General features: G+C 38.8%; 1 protein-coding gene and 1 long non-coding RNA gene across 2 annotated transcripts; one reads left to right on the forward strand and one right to left on the reverse strand.

Annotated features, from left to right (window-relative positions):
- Positions 1-423: 423 nt before the first annotated feature.
- Positions 424-22,778, forward strand: PSMD12 (proteasome 26S subunit, non-ATPase 12). Its single transcript, XM_061392417.1, has 11 exons — positions 424-649; positions 8,737-8,796; positions 8,884-9,012; positions 10,320-10,427; positions 12,101-12,205; positions 15,152-15,301; positions 15,384-15,518; positions 16,533-16,645; positions 17,286-17,460; positions 19,242-19,319; positions 20,240-22,778. Exons 1-11 carry the CDS (start codon positions 542-544, stop codon positions 20,447-20,449), a joined length of 1,371 nt encoding a protein of 456 aa, XP_061248401.1. The 5' UTR covers positions 424-541; the 3' UTR covers positions 20,450-22,778.
- LOC133232682 (uncharacterized) lies at positions 20,535-27,976 on the reverse strand. The gene is made up of 2 exons (XR_009731426.1): positions 27,889-27,976; positions 20,535-27,262 (listed from the first exon to the last, which is right to left on the reverse strand). It is a non-coding gene; the product is annotated as an uncharacterized LOC133232682 (long non-coding RNA).
- Between the last annotated feature and the right edge of the window lie 11 nt (positions 27,977-27,987).

Genomic DNA, 27,987 nt, shown 5'->3' on the forward strand with positions numbered 1-27,987 from the left:
TTACGAGCTTTAAGAGATCCCACAGACTGATTAAGTCACCAAGATTTTCAACCAGATGAAACCTGAGAATTTTTTTCTTCAGGGTTTATTTCAGCTTGCTCCTGTAAGACAGGAGAAAACCGAGATCCAAGAAAACGTTAAGTGATTTGCCCGTGGCTCTGAGAAACCATAATATTTCAAAAGAGAAGTGCAAGAATATGTATCATAGTCTATTCGGTTATACTAGCTTTTCTCACCGCGAACTGTAGATGAAAAGTCTGCCACCAAAGGCAAAATCAGACGGGGGCGGGGGTGGTGGGTGTAGGGGTGTGTGTATATGTGTGTGTGCGCGCGCGTGCACGCTCGAGCCCCGCCCCCCCCAGCTCCGCCCCCCGGGACTGTCCGCGGCGGTGCCTGACTGGCGGCCAGCGCAGGGGGCCTCGCGGGGTCCTTCGCGCGGGCTGCCGACGCATTGCCTGAGCGGGTGCGCCGGCGGCTTCCGGTGTGGGTGACGAGTGGTGGCCGAAGCAGGGGGACATCAAGGGACGCTCAGGCGGGGACCATGGCGGACGGCGGCTCGGAGCGGGCTGATGGGCGCATCGTCAAGATGGAGGTGGACTACAGCGCCACAGTGGATCAGCGACTGCCCGAGTGCGAGAAGCTGGCCAAGGTGAGGGGAGGCCGGCTGGCTGTTGGCGGGCGCCAGGGGCTGAGTCACGGCGCCAAGCTTGCTTAGGCCTCAGGGGGCCTCCGGGCTGGAGCGCGCATCCCGCTGTTGTCTGTCCGGCCCGAGTTAGGCCTGCATAAGCAGGACATCCCAGGTCTGCCTGACCAGGAAGACCCCGCAGTGGGAGTACCGTAGTACTTCCAGCTTCCCAGACCCTCCCCAGGACAGATGGTCACTTCATTCCCATAGAAGTTGGGGCTCCAGTAGTATTCTTTGCCTTTTCGTGGATACCGTTTCCAGTTTTCTTTAGTAGTTCCTCAGGGTTTAAAGCGGCTTCAGCATTCACGGTGGATCAGAGAGTTTAGTTCTATTGCTCTTGCCCCAGTCAGTTTCTCTTGTTAAGTTGCGGACGGATCGTGGCGATGTGCTTGGCCTTTGGCCAGGAGAAGGGACGGAAAAGTGATAGTACGAAGGGGATTAATTCAGGACCCCTGTCCTTAAGGAGTTCGTGTACACAACGAATTAGACGAGTCGCACACGCTCGTGAGTGCCATATGAGTATGAAAGTGTTACTGAAAAACAGAAGGAAATTGTTCGTTCTTACTGATGGTTTAAAGAAGGATTTTTCAGAGAAGCTGACGTTTGTATTATATCTTGAAGAATGAGTAATTCTGGAATGGGGAGGAGTCATCCTAGGAGCGGGAACTTGGCGAGTAAAGACAAATAGGCACCAAAATACAGAATAACATGATTAGCGGAGGTCTTGAACTGTAGTTTAGCCCAACTCCTTATCTCCCATGAAATAGAAATTTTACTTGATCCAAGCATTTATCATGTCCCCACTACTGTGTGTCAGGCAACTTTGTGTATGTGTGTAAAGAAACCAAGGCTCAGAGTTGTCTGTCGATGGTTACAGTTAGTAATAGGTGGAACCAGGGATTTAAACCTAGGTTTGCCTGACTAGGGCTTCCCTTGTGGCTCAGCTGGTAAAGAATCCGCCTGCAATGCAGGAGACCTGGTTTCGATCCCTGGGTTGGGAAGATCCCCTGGAGAAGGGAAAGGCTACCCACTCCAATATTCTGGCCTGGAGAATTCCATGGACTGTATAGTCCATGGGGTCACAAAGAGTAGGACACGACTGAGTGACTTTCACTTTGCCTGACTAGGGTTTGGATGGTTGTTGCATCAGTTCCATTATAGGAGGTTGTTAAGGATTATGCTCAGGCCTCCTGAAATTCTTTGATCAATCTATCCACAGTCATTTATCCCAGTTCATCTGGGATGCATTCACTAATAGAGTTGTTTTGTCTATTATGGAGCTTTCTATCTAAGTACATTAAAACAATAAATTCAGGGGCAGGAGGAGTGTCAAATAATACTTCACCTTTAGTTTTTAGAAAGAACCCTTTTAATGCTTCCTTTGTTCCCAAAAAAAGAATGTAGTAGGGCTTTAGAAAAGTCAGGGGTAGGAAAAGATGATGAAGTTGATAGACCTGTATTTCCTAGGTTTAGTACCGTAAGGGGAAGGGAACCACAGATTCATCTCTGAGCTTTCTAGCTGCTAGTATAAAGAAACATCACCAGTTACATAGAGGTTGGAAAACTCAAGACACCTCCAGAGCCGGGCAGATAACCGCTGACGTTTACTGAGTGCTTTCTGCAGTGCCAGGTCCTCTTCTAAGTGTTTGTTTACACCGATTAACTCATTTGATCCTCACCATAGCCCTGTGAGGTCCACATTGTTATCATTCGTATTTCACAGACAGGAAAACTGTCTAGGGGAGGTTAAGTCACACGCTCCAGAGTCGTACCAATAGAGTGATGGATCCAGGATACGGACCCAGGCACGCTGACTCTAGAGTTTCTGCTCCCACTGAGCTGTCCTGCCCCTTGAGCAAAGTGTGGTGAAAAGCGGAACTTCTGAGCACCTGCACTGGGAAAGCGGGCAGGAACTCTGCACTTAGGTTCAGCTTTGCCAATGGAGGGTGAAGGCCAAGGCTGTCAACTCTGCTTATTTGTGGGAGTGACCAGAGTATGGGCTTTTGTATGAATTGGCTCTGTATGTAGAAACTGGACACTAAACTGCTTTGAAGCACTGTTTGAGGCAATACCACGTAGATGAAACAAAACATATGTTCAGTCCAGAGTCAGCCCCAGAACCACCTCTTTGGAATTATAGTGTCCATAAAGAAGAAGCTAATTGCTTTAAAGGAGTACAACTATTCGTAGAACTAAGATGAGTGTGAAAGAAAACCTTCCCCTTACCAGTCTCTTCTAATAGCCTACTGTGTGCAAGACCCAGTCAGTGCTAGACACTGTGGAGAGTATCAAGATGAATGGATAAAACTCTTGCTCTCTTATCGCTTATAAGCCAGTAAGAAAAAAATAATGTTGCTGCTACAGTTGTTTTAGTGGTCAGTGTATGGCATTTATTTACAACATTGTGGTTATGTTCAAGATAGTTGAATAGATTTGCAAACTCAAATGCCAACTGATTTTTTTTAGGTATCAAGTTGATGGATATGTTTGAAGCCGGGAATGTTGGGACCTGTTAAACTTAAAAAATTAGAGCCATTTTGGTGTTTCTTTTAAGCCACTGTGCCTGTTGAACACAACAAAGTGTAGATGTGAATTTTCTTTGTGGGGAGGTGGGACAGGGGAAGAGGGCTGGGGCATGGAGGGTAGAAGGCTTCTTTTAATACAGACCACAGTTTTCAACTTTTGGATAAGATAGTTGTCTTAGTTTTCTTTAGGGTATGTTTCTCTGTTTTGCTTTTTATTCATCATTTTATATTCTAAGCATTCTGCTAATCATGAAAAAATACTTAAAGCACTACATTTCTGCATTGGAATGCATGGAATATTTTAACATACATTCTTTAATATAACTTTATTATATATATTTTTTGGCTGTGCTGGCTCTTCGTAGCTGTGTGGGCTTTTCTTTTAGCTGCAGAGAGCGGCAGCTGCTCTCTAGTTGCAGTGTGCCGACTTCTCACTGCGGTGGCTTCTCTTGTTGCCCAGCATGGGCTCTGGAGCCCATGGGCTTCAGTGGTTGCAGCTCCCGGGCTCTGGAGCACAGGCTCAGTAGTAGCGGCTCTTCAGCTCAGCTGCTCTGCGGCATGTGGGATCTTCCCAGATCCGGGACCGAAGCCATGTCTGCTGCACTGGCAGGTGGATTCTTGACCACAGCACCACCAGGGAAGCCCTAGCATACATTCTTTTGTTTTTCATTGTGAACCCATTAATAAAACTGAAGGAAGTTTTGTTATCTTCACTTCAGAGAAAACTAAGGCTCAGGTAGATTCAGCGATTATCCAAGGTCTAGAGAAGAGTCAGGTCGAGCTGAGGTCTCCTGGCAACAGGTAACAAGTGTTCTTTTTGCTATGTCCCATGGCTTCTTTAAGAGACTGTCACGTCTGTGTTTAAGACATTTTATAAATATGGAAGGCAACTTAAGATAAAAGATTATGTGTGTAGAGAATAAGAATGTATCAGGTGAGAAAACCACATACAGCAGAAGCCTTCAAAAGTCCAACTGAAGTCTAAACCCAGGTGGTAAAATTGCCAGATCTAGGCCTTTTGTATCTCTTACAGTTGTGACCTCGTACAATTGTGTTTCTGTGTCCTAACACTCACTCAGCAAGCAACAACAGTAACTAATAATGTTAGCTGTTATGTTGATGGTAACATTCATACATCTGAACGTTCAGGCATACCTTCATGGGTATTGCTTCAATCCTTATACCGACTCTCTGCGGTAGGAACTATTATTATGCTCATATCACCGAAGAGAAAATTGAGGGTCAGAGAGGGTAAGTGTCTTGCCTGAAGTAAGACAGTGGTAGATCTGGAATTTCGACTCAAGGAGACTGGCTTCAGAGCCTGCCCGGGTTTTTTGTTTGTTTTTGTTTTGTATTTTGGCCACTCAGGATCTTAGTTCCCCTGGACTGAACCCCTGCCCCCAATGGAAGCATGGAATCTTAACCACTGGACTGCCAGGGAAGTCCCTGCAGAGCCTGTTTTAAACCTTACATTCTACTGCTTCTGTGATTGGTGTTTGAGGACCCTGTATGAGATTGGTTAGATAATAAAAGTGATACTAGTTTGTGATAATCGTTGCTGTTTCACTCTTGCATTCAGGACTTAAAAATTAGTCTGGGAGGGCCTTTTCTGAACTGTGGAGATATAGCGTTTAACAGTTCTGGCTGTAGAAGGTTCCCCTCCTACCGCGTCCCGCTTTTGGATCACTGTGTATTTGACACCTGGGTGTTTAGGGACTACTTGCATTCCTAAATTAAATATATCCTTTGTTTCTCCCTCCTCTTAATGTCTTTTCATTTCTTTTGGTTACCTGCAACTTCTTCTCATGGTTAATACTAAAAATAAAGAGGAGGTGAAATGAGAAAGTTTACTTGATTGTCAGTGGCTTGGACAAAAAACCTCTTCAAGAAATAGGTCATTTAAAAGTATTGGATTGGCATTTCACTTGAGTTATTTGTGGTTAACATGTTATTAGCCTTTTCTTATTTGGGTTGTTTAAGGAGACATTAAAAGATCAGGTCATTTAGGAGTTAAAGGACACAAACATATAGAGCGTGCAGATCCCCAGCATGTATTGATGCTGAACAAACTCCTTAGTCATTTACCTCACTGACAAGGATTATTTTAATGAGAAAACGGAGTCATAAGAGTCACATGTTCTAACAGGTTGCTTTTGGTAGCTCTAACCGTCTTGTTCCTCTGCACTGAAAGGCAGCATCGAGGAGGTAGGATTGCAAGGATGACATGTGAATAGAGAGGAAAAGGAGGAGGAAGATGTTTAGCCATAGGATTGAACGTGGAAGATTGGGTGAAAAGTGGGATGGTTTGAGAATTGGGAGCTGCATTTAATGAAATTGATGATAGTGTTCCTCAGCACTGAATTGTCAGCTATATAATTTGTCACATTCTGCTTACTGTAACAGTAAGAATCAGGAATTGTAAGCCGAGATCAAATGAATAGTTCAGGTCAACGTGGGTTCATTCGACACATGCTATGCGCAAGTTGCTGCAAGGTATACAATCAAACAAGGGTATACGTGTCCGACTCTTTTAAGATCTCACGGGATTGTAGCCTGCCAGGCTCCTCTGTCCATGGGATTTTCCAGACTGGAGTGGGTTGCCATTTGCTTCTCCAGGGGATTTTCCTGATCCAGAGATTGAACCTGAGTTTCCCGTATTTCCTTTACCACTGAGCCACCTGGGAAGCCCCAATCAGACAGGTGTTAGTCACTGAGTTGTGTCCGACTCTTTGCAACCCCATGGACTGTAGCCCACCAGGCTCCTCTGTCCATGGAATTCTCCAGGCAAGAATACTGGAATGGGTTGCCATTTCCTTCTCCAGGGGATCTTCCCAACCCAGGAATCGAACCCAGGTCTCCTGCTTTACAGACAGGTTCTTTACTGTCTGAGCCACCAGGGAAGCCCCAGTCAAACAAAGTCTAGCCCTAAAAGAACTTACAAAACACTTTGGAGACATGGATATTAATAACTATGTACAGGTGTAAAGGGGTGCACCAGCATGCCTTCAGAAACACCACTGTAAGTTTGGGTAGGTGCCGAGCACTGAGCTAGTGGCGAACAGTACAGACACAGCCCCCTGCTCTTACTGAGTACATTCTAGTGAAATTAGACGGTGAACATGAAGATGGAAAAGAGTTTGGGGTTATCAGCTGAAAAAAAATGCACAGCCTTTAAGTTGAGAATTATTTCTTAATTTGGGGCATTCCTGAGGACTGTCGCCCAGGAAGGCAGCCACTCAGATATCTCTGAGAGCCTGTTCCAAAAAGTTAAGGGAGGAATCAGAATGTATAGGAGTTTTGGCTGGGGAAAAAAAGAAAATCAAACATGTAGTTGAACATCAAATGATTATTTCTAATCACCAAAACAGACAGGTCAAGTTAATGGTTTTAGATTTTTTCTTTGTAGGGGAAGATGCAGGAATCTGAGCTTATTGAAATCATTCTTTTGATACGTTATCTTATCTAGGGCCAGTATCCTTTAGTTCAGGTAGGTGCCGGTCTTTGTCCACAGAGTCATTGCAGACCGGAAAGTCAGCGGGCTGGAGTGTTACAGGGGGTGCTGAGTGACTGCTGACTTTAGAGAGCAGTATCAAAGAGTGCCCTTCTGAGACGGTGACAGTGACATTTAATGTCCCATTGATACCGGTAGACCTCAGCCCTAGAATGGTGTGTGATTCCTTCCTATATATGGCACAGTTCTTTAAAACCCGTATTTTTGAATTAAAATACCACATGTAGTAAACTCTATTCTGTGAATCAGTCGTGTGACTAATGGTAATTACAAAAGTGACAGGAGGGTACCATTAGTAAACAATACTTTGCATTTTAGCTGTTCTTGCACTACGTTTTGTTGCCAAATAGTAACCATTTCCCTGTGGAAACTACAGTTGACCCTTGAACAACACAGGTTTAGATTCTTTGATTTTTATGATTTATTGGCCTTTAGCTTTGGAGAATTTATAGCCCTGTTCTTTGTTCTTCTGCTCTGATGGACAGAAGCATTTAGCCAGCATTTATTGTGTACAATAAATGTACATGAGCCTATATAGCTTTCAGAGCTGGTCTCCCTTTTGCATAGGAAACTTTGTTAAAATGTTAGTAATTGTATATGTTTCAGATTGAATTAGTAAATTCATACAGTGGCTATACAGTACATTTTCTGTGTTGCATGGAAAATTCATATGGAAAATATGGAAACAACATTTTGAAAAGTTTAAACATTATTTGTGCCCTTAATTCACAAATTGTTTAGTTTCTTTCCTTCATCAGTAAGAGTAGTACTCTGGCTTCCTGCCAATGCAGGAGACGTGGTTTCCATCTCTGATCCAGGAAGATTCCACAGAGCAACTAAGCCAGTGGACCACACCCCTTGAGCCTGTGCTTTAGCGCCTAGGAACCACGTGCTACAGCTACTGAAGTTCGAGCACTCTAGAGCCCGTGCTCCAAGACAAGAGAAGCCATTGCAGTGAGACGCCTGCTCGCCACAGCTAGAGAAAAGCCTGCACAGCAGCCAAGACCCAGCACGGCCAATAAAAGAAGAAAAGGGGATAGTACTCACGCATCATCTGTGAATGTCATTAACATAAAAATAAATTTCCTTACGGTTAGAAAAGCAGTTTATAAATGAAACCCTCCTCATCACTTCTAGTTTATTCAGTGTTATTAATATCATTACCTTAAATAAATGCAGTCTCTGTGTTGTGGGTTGGTCTTGTTTTTACCAAAATGTGTGTTTCCTAATATGATGGCTTATTTTAGTCCTGGTGTATGATTATCTAGGTTTATATTATTTGAATTTTATTATTCTCATTTCTTAATGTATGCCCCAGGGAGAATGTTTTGTGTGGTTTTTTTTTTTTTTTTTTGAATGTTTTGTTTTTACATGAGACAGAGGTTACTATCAGTTCATGACTTGGTATAGCATGCATACCAAGTGGGTATTACTTGCATTGGTATTACTTGGTATAGCATGCATTACCAAGTGGTAATCTCAGGTGGACTTCATTTTCTTTAAGCACACTTTATTTATAAAGTCATTTAAAAATTAAACCAGGGTTTCCTATCTTTTTACCACCAAATACCCTTTTTATTTCTCCTCAGAGCTCCGTGTTTTAAAATATTTTTGATGAATTTAAGGCACAGGTGGCTGCCAGTTAAGAGTCTCTGTTCAGAACAAGATAAACAGGTGTTACCACTCTGAAATGATGAATTAGAATCCAAAACAAAGACTTGTTGTTTTTCTTGGATGTTAAATCATCGCTTTACTAGATTCCATTTCTCCTAGGCATTTTGAAATGTTAAAAATAGCTTGTAGCCCCAAGTTGGGAACCACTGACTTCTGGAACCCTCTAGAGAAGCAGGCAGTATCATGAAAGAAAAAAACACAACACTGTGCAGGTGGTCTCTGTCCTCTAAGATAGACTATTGACTTTGTCTTTACTGTTTCAGAAATGCCTATGTTAGACTAAATTATGTGGCTTTGCGTTGGTGGTGGTGTTTTTATTGTTCATTTACCTTTTGTTTTAGGAAGGAAGACTTCAAGAAGTCATTGAAACCCTTCTCTCTTTGGAAAAACAGACCCGAACTGTGAGTAGATTATAATGAAAACCTCAATTGCCATTAATTTCATTTGACATTGTTCCATTAACTTAAAGTGTATTTTCATTCTCACAGGCTTCTGATATGGTGTCCACATCCCGTATCTTGGTTGCAATAGTGAAGATGTGCTATGAGGCTAAAGAATGGGATTTACTTAATGAAAATATTATGCTTTTGTCAAAAAGACGGAGTCAGTTAAAACAAGTGAGTTCAAGATTGGTCAAAAATAAATACATTCAAATTTGAATAAGGACTTTTAGAAAAAGAAAACCTTTCTATGAATCTATTTTAAACCTAATAATGTTAAGTCAACATTACAACATTTAGAGAGTTTTAAAAAATTCTGTCCATATTCTCATGACAACTGCTTTTATTTTTTTTCTTCTAGTCTTTATGTAGTTGCATATTTTTACAAAATTGCTTTGAGAATGTTGATGCAGCTCTTTTCTAGTTCCATGTAGCTCCTTCATAGTTATTTTAAATGGCTGTGTTATAAACCATCAAGTTGATTAATTATAATTTAGTTAATCATGTGTTTTATTTGACACTTAGTATTTATCTTATTTTTGAGGCAAGATATTTTGTTTACTTTTCTGCTATCTTTAAATATGCTGAATATAACATTTTCCTGATGACAAGAGTCCTGATTAGTGTTATCAATGGTTATTCTGTGCCATTTAGAATCTAGATTAGGGGTTGGCAAACTATGGACCAAGGACCAAATTCTCCCTGCCACCTTTGTAAATAAGTTTTGGGGGCCGAGCCACACCCATCTGTCATGTATCTGTGGAGTTACAAGACAGAGCATAATTGTTGCTACAGAGACCCTTTGGCCCATAAAGTCTAAAATACTTACTGTGTAAATGTTAATAAAAATATACAGAAGAGGTTAGCTGACCCCTGACGTAGATCATAGACTGTTAGAGCTGGAAAAAATATAGTCCAGCCTGCTTGTATTACTTGTCTGGGAACTATGGGCAAGAGATGCTATGCTTTTCAATGTCACATTTTATTGGGGTGAGCGTGGCTGGCTGTGGCTCCTTCTCTCCACCCAGATGATGGAACTGTTTTATCTTCTGCTTCTGCCACTGACCCTTTTTCATGGCTTCGTTGCTATCACTGCTACTGTGAAATTGTGGTTTTCTCTTCCCCACACCTTTAGTCTGTTGCCACTTCTTCCATACTTTTCCTCTTGGCTGCAAGAAAACTAACTAGGGAGCCTACTGCTGGACATGGCCAGACATGCCCCTCTCACCTGGCCTTCTGTGTGATCAGCTCACCAGTTATCAAGGGGGTAAAGTCGTTGTGACTGAGGTTTTCCTATCCTTTATTGATTTGTTACTGAGTATTCAGTACTTCTTAGCTAAGGGAGGGTTTTTTTTATATATAGGCATTGCAATATATAGTTTTTTTGGGAGACCAGGTTTGACCACAGCACTTCCATAAATAAAATATTTCCTTTTCCTGTGTGAGGAATGAATTTAACTTGTGAATGGATTTTTTTATTTTAGGCTGTTGCAAAAATGGTTCAACAGTGCTGTACTTACGTTGAAGAAATCACAGATCTTCCCATCAAACTTCGATTAATTGATACTCTACGAATGGTTACAGAAGGAAAGGTGAGTTTTCTATTAGTATAACTCACAGTGAGATAAGTACTGTCTTACCTGTATTCAGAGATACTTATGTATTTAAACATTTTAAGCACACATGTATGTACTTTTGAGATCAAATGCACAAAATGCCATCACCTTAATCTAACCCATACCTTTGTACATCTAGTGTCTTCCCACATGCCAGTGAATGTAAGTGACAATCTTAGTATATCCAGATTTTTCTAAAAATTAGTCATCTTATCCCAGTTTTACATTTGCTGATATTAAACATAAGGTTATTTCTTCACGTCACCTAGATATGCTTGAGAAATCTTTGTTTGGTGTAGCAGAGGTTTCATAGAGTATTGCAGTGTGAGGTTAGCTTTCAAAATTTCACTCTTTTTAAAATGCATCTGTATTTTTTTTGATACCCCCCCGCCCCGCAACCCAGTCTGTGTTTCTCTAAAAAGGCCAAGCGTGAAATGGTGACTGTGGTAGATACATTTCTTCCTAGGTAGATTTTTGTGGTTTGAAGACAAAAACTTAGTTTTGTATCTAACTTATTACCTCTCTGACAGTTTAGTTCATTAAATGTTTATTGAGCACCTGGCTGTATTGTGCGAGGTGCAAAACGGGCAGGACACTGATCTTAACGTCAAAAGAAGTGAGTCGTAGAAACAGTCACTGTGCTGGGCACGACAGCAGCAGTGTCCCTGCAGCACAGAGGTGAGGATTGACTGGCTGCGGACCTCAGGAAAGCCTCAAAGAGTTGATGGTGGCTCACCTGGCTTTTTAAGAATGAATACTAATTCTGGGACTTACGTGGCGTCCAGTGATTAAGACTCCATGCTTCCACTGCAAGGGGCGCAAGTTCAATCCCTTGTCAGGGAACTAAGATCATCCCCCATGCTGTGAAGTGGCATCCAAAAAAGAATGAATACAAGTTCTATTGGGTCAGGATGTAGGGAGATGGACATTTTAGATATAGGGGAAATTATATGCAGAGATAGCAAGTGAGAAATGCTTCATACATTTAGGAAACTGTAAGCATTCTGTTATCGTTTGAGAGAAGGTTTTGGGAGTTGAGTGGGGAAAGGGGTTGTTGCAGAGAAAAGGCTAAGCAGGTCAACAAGCATGAGCATGAAGGTTAGTCCCCTAGCCTCTGTTAGGCTACAGTTATATTTTTAATGCTTCATTTGTTGGAAATTATAAACTGAACATTACATATAGCTATGAAAAATGCTAGTAGCTTTTAATAGTTTACAAGATCAGATATTTTTAGAGAAAGTAGCCTTGCATTTAAACAAGTCAGAATGAGAGTATTGGTTGAATTACAGTTACTGGACTGCCTGTGCTCTTTGCAGAGTGTTATTTTTCAAATAATCAATTCTTTTAAAGGTGCTTTCTGTGGCTGTGCCATTCTGTGGCACTGTCTTTGCTGTTTGGCCCTGTTATTTGTTAAGCACAGTGGTTTCCTGCTTAGGTTCTCAAATGGAAGCTGAAAAATATGGATAATGTTTTATAGAGATGTCTTCTTTAAAATTATGTGAGTGTGAAATGTAAAATGTTCATATGAGGAAGATAAGTGCATGACAGCTGCAGAGAAATACCTTGTTTGATGATAGTTCAGTTTTGCCGTTTCAATTTTAACATGTTTCTGTAGGAATTTCGATAATATGAATTTCTTGTATTTGTAGATTTATGTTGAAATTGAGCGTGCTCGGCTGACGAAAACGTTAGCCACAATAAAAGAACAAAACGGTGATGTCAAAGAGGCAGCCTCCATTTTACAAGAGTTACAGGTAAGGAGCTGCATTTTAGGGTATGTAAAATTTTCTATTCAGTCAGCAGTATTTTCTTATAATTGCTTTTTTGGGCACCTTATTGCTTTTTTCTGAACCACCAAGATTAAGAGTGAGTACTGTGGTGTGTGAGGTTATTCAAGCAGCTGGAAATTGTGTAATTATGGCCCCAACTATGTTTGTTTAAAAAGTTTTGAAAACTTAAGATCAACAAATTAGTCTTAACTTTATGCTATTATTTGAACATTTCAATTCTCTTTAGAACTTAAATCAGTAATTCATGTACATCTCTCTGTGCCTTAGAAATTTACCGTTAATCACTGGCTTCATTTTTAATGAATATCTGATTGGTGGTCAGTTTCTAGGCTACTGAGTCAAAGGAGTTAAGTAACTATAGTCACTGTCCAGAAGCGGTTGAGTTTGGATTCACACTAATTCGGTTTGACTTCAAGTTGCCCACCCCCCCAACACACGTTTTTCTTTTCAATTAAAAGACTTTATTTTTTAAAGCAGTTTTAGGTTCACAGCAAACTGAGTGGGAAATACAGAGATTCCCCATGTATCCACTGCCTCACACCACACACAACCTCCACTGTATCAGCATCCCAAATCAGAGTGGTACCTTGTTACGTCATTGACTCTGCACTGATACGTCGTTAGCACCTGGAGAGCATAGTTTTACGTTAGGGTTTACTCTTGGGGTTGCCCACTCTATAGACTTGCCAAACATAATGGCAGGTCTCCACCATCATGTCGACAGTGTCATACAGAACAGTTTCACTGCTCGTGAAGATCCTCTGGCTCTGCCTGTTTATCCCTTCCTTTCCCTAACCCTTGGCAACCACTGATCTTTTTATTCTCTGCATAGTTTTGTCTTCAAACTCTTTTCCAAGCAGGAGAATTACATGCCTCATGATTCAACATCCCTTGTGAAGTATTTGTGCCCCCAAAATTAATCTCAATTATACAAATGTTTAACTACTAGTTTTTAAGGTATACCAGGGACAGAGGAGCCAGTTAAATGATACCACAGGAATGCACTCCACAAACCAGGGACAGAGGAGCCAGTTAAATGATACCACAGGAATGCACTCCACAAACTCCAGACTCTAGGGAACTATAGGATGATTGACTTGATTTCTTCAACAAATAAATGGCAAGGAAAAAAAGAGACATAAGAAACATATCTATAGATTGCAAAGTATGAGCCTTATTTGGATTCTGAGTTGATTAAAAAGTAAATGAGACTATTGTAGAGTGATTAGATATTTAATGATACAAAGAATTTTTATGTAAGAATTTTTTTCAGGGTTTATCTTTTAGAGATACCACATTGAAATATTTATTGTCTGAGATTTGCTTCAAAGTAATTGACACAGAGAGAGTGAGTGAAGATGTAGAAATGAAACATTAATGGTTCACTGTGTGTGTGTTTACTTTCCTTAAGAAATTACAAAGGAGAATTGGTGTATGTAGAGTGCTTAGCACGGTGTTGAATAACTAGTTTTAGAATTCACAAAGGAGAAGCAGTGAAATAAAAAAATTTTAGACCAAATTATAGGAATAACAATAGCCTTACTTCAGTCTACTTTGTAAAAGTGTCATTCTAGATTTTATAAATCATTTATAGTGTATGTGTGCCAGATATTATATTAGGAACTTTTTCACAGTACTTGATATAATTGATTCTCTTGTATCATGTATATCTACTTCTACATCCATAAGGGGTCACATTGGACTTGTTATCTGAATTTTAAAAAGACTGATGCCTCTTTTTTATGTAATAGTTTCAACTATTATATAGTTAGCTTGCAACTGACATCTTTTTCATATTTAGAATTGTCATTTCTTCATTAGCCGTTAGGAAAATGCAAATTAAAACCATGATGAGATACCACTACATGCCTATTCAGTTCAGTTCAGTCGCTCAGTTGTGTCCGACTCTTTGCAACCCCATGGACTGCAGCACGCCAGGCCTCCCTGTCCATCACCAGCTCCCTAAGTTTACTCAAACTCATGTCCATTGAGTCGGTGATGCCATCCAACCATCTCATACACTGTTGTCCCCTTCTCCTCCGCCTTCAATCTTTCCCAGCTTCAGGGTCTATTAGAATAGCTAAAACTAAAAACTGATAGCACAAAGAGTGGGTGGCGATGCAGAGCAACTGCAATTCTCACAGATCGCTGATAAGAATGCAAAATGGTGCAGCCACTCTGGAAAACAGGGTGGAGGTTTCTTATAAAGTTAAACTTATGTTTATTGTATAACCTAGCAAACCTATCCTTGGGTACCCAAGAGAGAAAAACTTATGTTCACAAAACTCTTTCGCTAATGTTCAGAGTAGCTTTATTTATGATAGGAAAAAGATGGAATCAGCCCAGATGTTTTTCAGCAGGGGAATGGGTAAACTGGGGTTCATCTATGCAGTGGAATACTACTTAGTCATAGAAAGGATTGAACCGTTTGATTTACACAACAGCTTGAATGAATCTTATTTAAAGCATTATGCTGAGTAAACAAAGATAGTCTCAAAAGGTTGCATATTTGACATTCTTGAAAGGACAACTCTGTAGTGTTGGAGGAGAGATCATTGGTTGTCAGGGGTTATGAGTAGGGGCAGTGTGTGACTGAAGGGGTACATCAGAGTTATTCAGGTGATGGAACTGTTCTAGGTTTTGATTGTAATGGTGACTGCAGAAATCTGTACATGTGTTAAAATTTATAGAACTTTACACCAAGAGGAAAACATCCATTTTACTGTATAATAATTTTTTTTAATTGTAATTTCCTGAAGGAAACTAGCTTTTTATATCATCAGCAGCACTCTCCCAATATGCATGAAGTTTCTTATTATTTATCAAGTGTGAATTTTTAATGACTGTTTAACTTTGTTGCAATTGTAAACTATTACTAAACATTATAAACTTGGGGATTTACTCTGGTAGGTGGAAACCTATGGGTCAATGGAAAAGAAAGAGCGAGTGGAATTTATTTTGGAACAAATGCGGCTCTGCCTAGCAGTGAAGGATTACATTCGTACACAAATCATCAGCAAAAAAATTAACACCAAATTTTTCCAGGAAGAAAATACAGAGGTAAGCCTATCTCTTACTGTAAATTTACTTTGAAAACGTTTGGGAAAAAATCCATAAACCCCATTTTGTCGATATTTTACAGAAATTAAAGTTGAAATACTATAACTTAATGATTCAGCTGGATCAGCATGAAGGATCGTATTTGTCTATTTGTAAGCACTACAGAGCAATCTATGATACACCCTGTATACAGGCAGAAAGTGAAAAGTGGCAACAGGTAAGAATATATTCTTTTTTTTAAGATAGAGTCTTAAACTTGATGTTGAAACTTATCAGAAAGAATTTGCATTTTTAATTTATTTTGAAATAATTTTAACTTCAGTAATTACATGCAGGTGTGTGGTCTACTTTCTGTTCATTGTGTTGATAGTTCACTTTAGCATTACTAACTCAGATGAACTGTTGCAATACTCTGTTTATGACCTTTGAAGAAGTGTAGGCTTACTATTTAAGACATGTGCAGCCATTACCTTCTAACTGGGGTCATAGATAAAGATCCAGCATTACTTTGGAAAATTATTTTGCAAAACTTGTGAACAGTGTACATGTGGATTCCACCTTTTTATTGCTAACTTGTTATAAGGACTTTTTCTTTTATACATTTATTTTTTAAAATGTTTGGGGGAGGGATAATAATTTAGGAGTATGAGATTAACAGATACAACCACTATATATAAAATAAACAAGGATATATCATATAGCATAGGGAGCTATATTCAATATCTTGTAATAACCTACAATGGAAAGGAAACTGGAAAACAATACATATATTATATATATAACTGAATCACTTTGCTCTGTAACTGAAATCGTGCTCAGGCACTCGGTTATGTCCTACTCTGTGACCCCATGCACTGTATCCCGCTCAGCTCCTCTGTCACAGGATTTTCCAGGCAAGAATACTGGAGTGTGTTACCATTTCCTTCTCAAATACCTGAAACAAACACTAACTAGATCACTAAACTTCAATTAAAGAAAAAAAAGCCAACCCAGGTAGTAATTCACATTACAAAGATTCACTGTATTTGTTTTATAATAGTTTTATGAAAAGTAAATATTACCAAAAAGCCCTATGAAAAGATCAATCTGGTAAGATTTTTCCCCTAAGACTTTTGAATATATTATTAAAGATGACTGTATACAATTATTCCATGAATTTTCACTTTCTGCCAGAGTTTTCATTTTGTTTCTAATCTTGCCTATATTCTGTTGAATTGCACAACTTTTTTAGGCCCTGAAAAGTGTTGTCCTTTATGTTATCTTGGCTCCTTTTGACAATGAACAGTCAGACTTGGTTCACCGAATAAGCGGTGACAAGAAGTTAGAAGAAATCCCTAAATACAAGTAAGTACTTTTATAATTAGTGTAGTATGTCTCAGTAGAAGTACCATTTTGAAAGACTGGTTAACAAGTGTATGCTTCTTAATTGATGGCTGATAGATCATATTAGAGAATAAACTCAGGGAAAGTAAAGTGGTTTTGTTGTTGGTGTTGTTGTTAGGACTACATTAGAAATTAACATAATGAGATTATAACATACTCTATTCTAAGCCACTTATCAAGAAGAAGTTTTTATTTCAAGCTCACTTGAGCAGATCTTGTTTAACTATTCAGTCAGTTTTATCATAGTAAATGTTTGGGGCTTTGTGATTTTTAGAAGTACATGCTTCTGAAAATCTGTTATATAAAGCAGACATGGGCTTTATGCGCTTCTTCTTTTATCTGTTTCATTAGTAAGTTTACAGTCAGTTAGTCCAGCAATTCGCAAATATAATATAGGAGAGAGCAGAATGATAAGTAGGAGAAGGCACTTTCAGAATTACTGTGGAAAAAATGGTAGCAAAGTTGGTAAAATAAATAATAATCACCTCGTGTCTTGTTCTACAAAGCTTTCTAAAAAATCATCTTTGATATTTTAAAATTTGCTATTAGATGAAATGCAATCTTTACAGATTTGGAATAGTAAGTTTTCTGTAATTTACAGGGATCTTTTAAAGCTTTTTACCACAATGGAGTTGATGCGCTGGTCCACACTTGTTGAAGACTATGGGATGGAATTAAGAAAAGGTTGTTTAGAGAGTCCTGCAACTGACGTTTTTGGTTATACAGAGGAAGGTGAAAAAAGGTGGAAAGACTTGAAAAACAGAGTTGTTGAACATGTAAGGATCTGGCATGTTGTAAATAACAATTTAGAAGCAAACTTTGGCAAATTTGAGCTTAAAATTTTATTTCTCAAATGTTTCTTTTAGATGTTATATCTTTAATTCTTCACTTCAGGATTCTTTTTTTCCCCCCTCTATGCCTAGTGTGGTAGTGATGTAAGTTTGTTGTTCAGATATTTATTGTCTTATTTCCCAAGCACATCAGAATTATCTTATCCCCTTGTCATTTTTCCCCCACCTTTTTAGCTTTTCAGAAAAGATATCTACGTGTTACCATGTTGCATTTTGAGAGCACCCCTCAGGAATACAAACTTTTATAGTAAATAAAGCAGAAGGAATTTCTTAAGAATGTGAGGGATGGATGGATGGGGGTGGTTTCTCACTAGTACTGACTTGGTAGTTTTGGAAACAGGTAACATGTTTTAAACCCAACCTCTGATCTTCTTGGGTGTCACTACAAATTGAATTATGTCAACCTTCATTCACAGAACAAAAGTTGTGAGCCTTCTGTGTGCTACACTGTACAGAGTGCTGGGACACATGGGAGAATAAGACATGCTCTCTACCTTCCAAATGTTTAAAAATGCATCACAGTGCAAGAGGCACTTATAAATTATGTATTATGGTACAAGTATACATGGATGAGAGGGGAGCATAAGGAGAAAGTTGATTGGTTCCACCAGGTAGAATGGTCAAGCTGGACTTACAGGAATTGATGGGTGAGGTAAGATTTGTGAGAAGGGTATGTAGGTTCAGTGGGCAGGACGGGAGGGCCGTCCCTGTAGGCAGATGGGTTAGTCTGTGCTGGGTCACAGAGGCAGACCAGCCGGGGAACTTGGGGACCTCCAAGGAAAGGGCTCAGTGAGAAAGGGCTTTGGAGATACGGAAAAGGTCTTGGTCATAACAAAGTTTGTACACCCAGTAGTAAAAGCTGAGAGGATAATGACCAGCTTGTATTTTATAGCGATTCCTCTGGGAGTAAGTGTGAAGAGTGAATTTGGAGAGAGAAAAGACTGGAGATAAGAAGACTAGCTAAGTGAGAGGGGCTTTGGGGGCTTGAATTGAGTGGATGGAATGGAATTAACTATTTTAAAGAAGACAGACAATCGAGTTTGGTCATTGATGAGAGGATGAAGGAAAAGCAGGAAGTCTTGAGTGATTCTTATTCTTCCTGAGAGGTTGGTGTTGCCATCGACCCTGATTAGTGATGGGAGGAAGTGCAGCTTCTTCAAAGATGAGCTCATTTTTCCTTGTGAGTGTGGCTCCTTGTTAGTAAGGTTAACATTAAGAATACTCAAAGGGCACCTCTAATTTTAGCATCACTTCCAGTGAAAATTGGGAAATTTAATCCAGGTTATCTTTATGTAGTTACAGTGATGATAGTATTTTGAGATGATCTTTTTAAAATTTTAGCCTTTTAAACATTTGTTTCATAGTTAGAAAAACTTAACATTCAGTTCTTACATTTAGCAAAAATATTTTAGTACAGTTACAACTTTTAACAACTAATTTAGCTAAGCCTGTGTTTTAACTGTATGTATTTTAAAAGAGTTGTAGAGTGTGCTCAGAATAACTTAAAAATAACTGCAGAAGCCAAAATATTGAAATATTTAGTTTTGTTGTGGACATTTAGAACCGGCTTCATTCCAGTGGCAGACTGCAGCAGAATAAAAGCTCTGAGTCTTGACGTTTTAATTAAACCTACTTGGATAGGAAAACAAATGAGCTTCTGGCTTTACTGACAGCTGTGTCCTCCACGCCCACCCTTCTTTCCTCAGAATATTAGAATAATGGCCAAGTATTACACGAGGATAACAATGAAGAGGATGGCGCAGCTTCTGGATCTGTCTGTTGATGTAAGTAGTAAATACCATTGTTTGTAACCATTCATTTTGAAAATCAATTGACTTGTAAAAATTGAGCAAATCAACTTCATTTTATTATCTTATTTTAAGTTTAGGTGATAGAAGGTTTCCCCAAGCTATCTTGAACACCAAAGAGTAGCCTAAATACCAAGTTATAGTTATGTGAATATTATACTACTTAACATCTCTATTTAAATGTTAGTTTTACACTGATTAATCTGAATCTAAAGTATATATTTCTATAATAAATACATCTAGGTTCAAAAAGTGAACTGTAGAAATAAACCATATGAGGGAGACTTGACTGCAGTTCCCCTGGAAAGTTGCTAGGACATGTTAGGGGAATATTGTATTCAGGTCTGAGTTTCATGTTGGTAAAATATACACCACCAAAGAGATAGGAGTTAGGCAAAGTGTATAGTCAACAGGAGGCATCCTGACAGTTTAACTGCAAACGAAGAATCTTGGAATAGTTTGGGTTAGAGGGCTTGATCCTTGGTTAGTTCATTAACTCTTCTCGTTTCTGGACAAGGCCGCCAGAGGCCTTACAAGTAAAGTGCCTTTCCTTGGCTACCTAGTTAGCAAGTGGCAGAGCATATATTCTAACCAGTATTTCTGGAAACAAACTGTATAATACTGCTTTTGTTGGGAAACATTGTAGAAGGTAGACCAAGTTGCTGTTGACAAAGGCTCTTGAATAGTACCCACAGTATTAAGTTTGTGGGGAGATTCAGACTGAGCCCTAGACTCTCAGTAAGGTAAGTACATTATTGCAGGAAATCAATTTCTAACTATTAATAATGAATTTTAGCCCTGCATATTCTTGAGTGAAGATAATTAGAAAATGCTTTCCTTAAATTTTATTATCTAAATTATCATGTCTTAAACCAACTTGTCTTTCTCTCTTGCAGGAGTCAGAGGCTTTTCTCTCAAATCTAGTAGTCAACAAGACCATCTTTGCTAAAGTAGACAGGTTGGCAGGAATTATCAACTTCCAGAGACCCAAGGATCCAAATAATTTATTAAATGACTGGTCTCAGAAACTGAACTCATTGATGTCTCTAGTAAACAAAACCACACACCTCATAGCCAAAGAGGAGATGATACATAATCTACAATAAGGGTCTCCATGCCCTTAATGCTTTTAGAAAAGAGTTAAAATTGGAAGTCATTAAAAAAGAAAGACTTTTATGGTGTATATGTTGGTTTTTCTTTTTTTTTCTTTTCTATTCTCAGCTCTTTTGTCTAAAATTTAAAAGATAGTGAATATGTTTGAGGCCCCTTTTGACCTTTTAGTACCTTAATTTCATTGTTAACTTTGCATTTGGTGCAGAAATACACAATACATTTCATCATCTGAGTACTCAAAAAATTGTTATAACTTACCTAAATACATTTTTCTGTCATTTGAAACCTTTTTAGCTACAATTTGTTTTCATTCAGCTAACAACCGTAATTATTATAATAAAAGCAGTCTATGCACGTTTACTTTCCATGGTTACCGTGTTTCTAAACATTTTGTGGGATAGTGATTTAAATGTGTTTTTTAAAATAAAATAAATTTTGTTGTAAAGCTATTGATTATTTAGTAGAATTTAAAAGCAACATAGAACCTGTAAGAACATTTGGGATAAAGTTGTGATTTGTGAAGAATCTGTATTTTAGTATTGTGGCAGAAAGTCTCTAGATTGTGTACAGAGCTATCTGGTAGGCTATAGACTCTTTTTTTATTTTTTTGAGTCAGGCTGTTTGAATCGCAGTATTTTCCCTTTCCCTGACTTGGCCAGTTGTTGAACTAACTGTATTGACTAAGTTTAATACACAGTCATTTTTCTAACTCCTTGTGGCTTTAACCATGTCTAATTACCTCATCAGTGCTCCAATTTCATTCTCTCCTCATAGGAGAGAATTCCATTATATGCACACTAGGTAACAAGCTAAAATGCATTAAAAATGACCCCAAAAGACTTCAGGGCACCCTCTTGGCAAATGAGATAGTCTTGACAGTTTTTAAAAAACTATTATTAAACAAGTAGTTTTATTGTCAAAAGAAACATCTGAGATCACTTAACTATGAGCAAATTTTAGAAGTTTTAAAATTTGATTTCAGAGAAAATGGAAAAGGTTAGGTTATTTAAAATGTATCTAAAGAAAGTAAAAGGTCTTTTTTTTCTTAATACAAGTGAAGAGGGGAGGGGAAAGACATTCTGGAAACAACAGTTTTCATAATTCCATTTTCCATTTAATGGTCACTAAATTATTCTATTTCATGATCCCAGGGCTGGGAACAATTGTAGAATCTCTATTATTTTTGTTGAGTCATCAGTGAATAATAACAATATCAATCTAATTTTATTCTTTAGAAATTTAATGTATTGGCCACATTAATAACATTTGTTATCACATATAGCTTAGATGGTAAAGAATCTGCCTGCAATGTGGGAGACCTGGGTTGGGTAGATCCCCTGGAGGGCATGGCAACCCACTCCAGTAGTATTGCCTGGAATCCCCATGGACAGAGTTGGATGACTGAGCGACTTAAGCACAGCACACAACACATCTTTAAAAACTAACCAAAAATATGCCAAGCTCAGAAACATTAGCACTAAGAATATGGTTTTTAATTTTCTTTTCAATGGCAAGGATGGAAAATAAAATCATTTTGTATTGTTAGTTTGTAAACTGAATTGGAACTAATTTGAATATCTTTTCACTAACTTCATCTTTCTAGGGACTCATTCCCCTCGTACGTGCCAAACCTTGACTATTTGGCCAAATATGTTGCTATAAAGATCTCAAGTGCTCCTCTCTTTTGCTTTTATTTTAACATACCTTCAGACTAAGCTTTTTGTGTGTTCTCATTTGGGGCCACTTTAAGTGTGCCCCAGTGACTAAATCCCACTTGATTTGGTTAACTGCTCATCCATTTTTTTGTTTTTTCTGTCCAAGCAAACAAGAATTACTACCAATTTCTTAGTGTTAAAAAGATCCATTAGCCTAAGGCAGTAAAATATTTGGGATGTTTAGAACCTAAAATCCTGCCTCCCCCCGCCCCCGCCCCCACCCTTTCTGACCTAAAGCTGCATGGAAAGGATAGAACCACTTGGTTTTAATACAGAGAATACTTGCCTTACTACTTTCATTAGGTTACTAACCAGCAAGAGAGGTAACAAGGGACTTTTTAATGAAACACCTTTCACCCTTTTATTTCTATATGATTTATGCTTTCAGTCATTATTTCTGTAATTCAATTTCCATATGCTTTTTATTGAATCGAAAAACTCATCTCTAAAATTCATACCGTTCCATTCTGTCTCTTACAAGTGTTAAATGTATGATAAAAGAACATATTTTAAATTGTTTTCAGCTTCTGGATATAGCTGCAATAAAAGCACTAATTTGTGGTATTTAAGAAAACCTGGAGAATAAAACTCATACTTTAAAAGATCATTTCTTTTTTCAATTCTTTTACTGTTTATAACAAAAAGCCACAGATAATTACCTTTTTTCTTTCAAAATCATGTTACCTCTCTAATCCTGTTTTTAAGCAATGAGAAGACATTTTGTACATTGCAACTGGTTGGCTTTTCCCCCTGGATTCTTCCTGATTTGGGGTTGGTGACAGGCTGTATCTTAATTGTGTTTTGACTAAGGGGTTTCTCACTTAGCACACCTGCGAATCACCTGTAAGGCGTGTTCCAACATGGATTGCTGGCCCCACCCCCAGAGTTTCTGTGAAATTTAATCTTACAGTTCCAGTGAATTTTAATTTCTAATACGTTCTCAAGTGATGCAGATGCTGCTGACCCATGCACTACGCTTTGAGAACCGATCCTTGACCACACTTACAGTAAATGCTAGAAAAGAACCATGTTAGGAATGCCGATATATACTGTGGTGAGGAGGAACCTTGAAATGTGCCAAGTGAAAATAAGTCAGATAGGAAAGATCATATATGGTATGATTCCATTACATGAAATACCCAGAACTGGTGAAGCCAAGAGAAAAAAAGCAGACTGGTGCTTTGCTGGGGTGGGGAAGGAGGGAATGAAAGTTACTATTTAATGGATAAGGGGTTTTAGTTTGGGGTGATAAAAATGTTATAGAACTAGATCCATGTGGTGATTGTATAACATTGTGAATGTACTATTTTCTACTGAATCACTTTAAAATGGTTAATTTTGTTATGTGAATTTCAACAGGTTTTTCTTTCTAAGGTAAGATCATGGCGTGTAAATGCAAAGTATGCATATCAAAGATTCTATTCAACTTACAATTAATAAGGGAACCAATCAGATGTTAAAACCAGTTCAAAGGGATATTTATATAAGAATAAAACTGCCAGACACTTCCCCGGTGGTCCAGTGGTTAAGGCTCTGTGCTTCCACAGAAGAGGGTACAGGTTCAATGCTTGGTCAGGGAACTAAGATCCCACATGTTTCGTGGCATGGCCAAAAAAAAAGTTCTTCTAGCAGAAGAAAATTTATTTAGTTCAGAAACTTAGATCTACATCAAGACATGAATAGCACCAGTGAGAAATTTTAGAAGGATAAAAAAATATTTTCTTATTCTCAAAGATAATTGTTTATTAAAAACAATAATGACAACATACTGGGTGATCATAGCATATGTATAAGTGAAATAAATGACGGCAATACCACAAAGGGTGGGAATACTCTGATGTAAGTTACCTGTGCTACGTGTGCAGCAGGATCTTTTTATTTAAATGTGCTGTTGGTGCTGCTAAGTCGCTTCAGTCGTGTCCGACTCTGTGCGACCCCATAGACGGCAGCCCACCAGGCTCCCCCGTCCCTGGGATTCTCCAGGCAAGAACACTGGAGTGGGTTGCCATTTCCTTCCCCAATGCATGAAAGTGAAAAGTGAAAGTGATGTTGCTCAGTTGTGTCCGACCCTCAGCAACCCCATGGACTGCAGCCTACCAGGCTCCTCTGTCCATGGGATTTTCCAGGCAAGAGTACTGGAGTGGGGTGCCATCGCCTTCTTCTTTAAATGTGCACTTAATTTAAAAATGTATACTGCAAGCTCTAAGGTAACGACTAAACTGTTTAAAAAACATATAGTTAATGTACTACAAGAGAGAAATGGAATCGTAAAATGCTCAGTTAAAACCAGAGATGGCAGAAGAAGGAAGATAGAAACAACAAATACAAAGCATAGAAAACTAACAAACGTGTTAAAAGTACAGAGGTGGAGAAAGACATGCCATGCTAACACTAACCAAAAGCAAGCCGACTTACCTTTTATAAATTTCAGACAAAGCAGACTTCAGGGAAGATACTAAGGGATAAGAAAGAAAGAAAGTGAAAGTAAAGTTGCTCAGTCATGTCCAACTCTGACCCCGTGGACTGCAGCCTATCAGGCTACTCTGTCCATGGGATTTTCCAGGCAAGGGATAAGAAGGGGCATTAAATAATGATAAATGGGCTAATTCTCCAAGAAAATAGTCTAAATCTCTATGCACCTAACAAAAGTGTCAGTATGGGAAACTTAAAATATTACCCAGTGTTTCACTTTATCCCAGGAGTACAACATTCCTAGATTCTAATTGTAAGCAGAAGAGTGGGTGGCATGGGTAAGAGACATATGACCAAAATGTTAAGAGTGGATCATGAAAGGATAGAGTAGTCCACGAAACAGTATCATTAAGATGACTAATGTGTGAAGCTGCTGATGTCTGATCAGGATTGAACTGTTACCAGATGCTTTTCCACGTCTCACATTTAAAGGGTTTCTCTCCAGTATGAAGTCTGATGTTGAGTAAGATGAGTGCTCTGGCTAAATGCTTTACCACATTTGCTGTGTTCATAAGGTTTCTCTCCAGTATGAATTCAGTGATCTTCAGTAAGGGATGAGTTTTCAGGGAAGTCCTTCCCACATTCACTGCATGTATGGGGGTTTTCTCCAGTGTGAATCCTTTGGTGTTGTGTAAACACTGAGTGGGCACTGAATGCTTTTCCACATTCATTACATTTATAAAGCTTTTCCCCAGTATGAATTCTCTGGTGTTGGGTAAGGTGTGCACTTCATCTGAATGCCTTCCCACAATCACTACACTTAGAGGGTTTCACTTCCATGTAAATTTTCTGATGTTGTGTAAGAGATGAGATATCAGTGAAGGACTTCCCACAATCAAGGCATTCATAGGGTTTCTCCCCACTGTGACTTCTTTGATGTTGAATAAAGGATGAGTAGTCACCGAAGGTTTTCCTATATTCATTACATATATAAGGTTTCTCCCCAGTGTGAATTCTCTGATGCTGAACAGATGAATTTACAGTGAATGCTTTCCTACAAATTTACAGGGTTTTTCTCCAGTATAAGTTCTCTGATATTCAGTAAGACATGAATTCTGGATAAATGCTTTTCCACAGTCTTCACACTTATGAGGTTTTTCACCAATATGAATTCTTGATAAAAAAAAAGTTTGAACGGTCACTGAAATTTTTTTCCAAAGTCACTACAATTATGCTTTCTTTTTAGAAGTTCTTTGACTTTTAACTGGAGATAAATTCCGTTTGACATTTTTCCCAATTGGATCAAGTATATGTAGTTTCTCTTCTGAACAAATAATATGTTTTGGGATAAGTTTAGATCTTAGATCAAAACTTCTCTCAAATTCATTAAAAGTATGCCCATTTTCCTCACAAGATAGTTTTCATGGGCAACTATTATTGGCTAAAAACCACTGGTTTGGGCAAAAGATTTTTTTGTTGTTGTTGAAATTTTGCCTATAGAGTTCTCTTTTCTATCTTGGCCTCAAATCCACAGATTCCTTCAAATAAATATTCTTTGGACACAACTCCTCTGAGCCTTTCAATGATGACAGAAATGTTGCTGCTCACTCAAAAGTATATTCTACTGATCTCTTTGGTATCTGCTCTGGTCTTCATATCTGAGGGGAATAAAAAATTTATAAAAACATTTTCTGTGCTGGGGAACTGCACTCAGGATTTAAAAAAAAATAACCTTACTAAAATTAGAATGCATGTTTACAGTCTTGAAATCTGGGAAAATAATAAGCCAGTGCAGTAGAGATAAATAGAGGCAGAAGTGGTAGGAAAGAAGCTGGCTCAATAGGCAAAGACTCTGAAAGCTGAAAAAAAATGTTTTAAAGATGTAGAACTTTAACCTTCTCATTTAAAGATAAGTAAGTTTAGAACTAGAGAGGTTATGTGATTAACCTAAAGATACAGAAATTATTAATGAGATGGTCAGATATAGAACTTAGGCTTTGTCCACTATACTACCACAGTATCTGGAGACTGATCGGAGCTTAAATGAGAGAATGGACAGGTACCTCTTCAAAAAACAAACAATGAAGGGGATGCGTAACAGTATTAGAAAATGCACAAGAATGATGCCGTCAGAGTGACAGCACCTGGAGAGAAGCCAGTAAGGCATGTAAAAACAGCACCTGAAAAAGCAATGTACCAAGGGATAACTGAGGAAGGTCTAAATCTGAATAGAACAGAATTTAAGGCATTAAGGAGAGCCCCTTGCACAACATTTTTGAGATTGCATTCCTAAACATTCACCCCTAAGTTGCACATACAGATTTATCCCTCTCTGAATAAGTGCCTCTCAAGACATCAATATCTCCTGCTGCTGCCGCTGCTAAGTCACTTCAGTCATGTCCGACTCTGCGACCCCAGAGACGGCAGCCCACCAGGCTCCCCTGTCCCTGGGATTCTCCAGGCAAGAACACTGGAGTGGGTTGCCATTTCCTTCTCCAATGCATGAAAGAGAAAAGTGAAAGTGAAGTCGACTCCCAGCGACCCCATGACTGCAGCCTACCAGGCTCCTCCGTCCATGGGATTTTCCAGGCGAGAGTACTGGAGTGGGGTGTCATTGCCTTCTCCTTAGATATCCACAATTCTTTCCTGGGCTGAGACTAATTTCAGAAACTGAGAATTCTGCTAATTGGAAAAGAAAATATGCAACAAAATAAAAACTGTCATTACTTAAACATTGTGAAATGTTTCAAGCATTATTAGTTTTTAAAAGGATATAACCTGAATTTCCCAAAAAGTCTGTGTTGAAGGTCAAAGACTGACCTCCAGTCAACAGAAAAGACAAGATACCATACTAGAGAAGATACAGAGTCTGAGGAGGTGTTATCAAACTGGTTGAAAATGGAAGGGCAGTATGACAAGGTGATCTAAGATCACAGTTAACATTTGGGTGGTAACAAAATAGAGACAAGAGCATTTTCACCGATCATAAACATAAGAGATGTTCTGGTATCAAGAGAGGTAAGGCACTAGAGAATTGTTCCTTTCTCTCTCTCTCTTTTTTTTTTTTTTTTTAACAAATACAAACCTCTGAGAAACCCAAATGAATAGTCACTTAAATTGTGGAAGTTACTTTGCTTCCTTAATTAAAGATTTGCATACTCAATTTTCAGCAAGTGTTAAGAAATCTTGGAAAGGTGTAAATTATAGTGTAAAGATAAATGCAAGTCCTTCACAAGGCCTCCAAAAAAACAACTGCTTCAAGTCAAATTTGGGGTTTCCAAGCAAATATTTTGGCAAAGGCTCACCGTCTAGGGGTTGCAGGTTGCAGTCCTGAGACTAAAATCTGGCCCACTGCACCAAGGCTGCTGTCACAACCAGGAAATTCTGGGTCCGTTCAGATCTCC

Source organism: Bos javanicus, chromosome 19 (assembly GCF_032452875.1).
Source record: "Bos javanicus breed banteng chromosome 19, ARS-OSU_banteng_1.0, whole genome shotgun sequence".
Taxonomy (NCBI): Eukaryota; Metazoa; Chordata; class Mammalia; order Artiodactyla; family Bovidae; genus Bos; species Bos javanicus.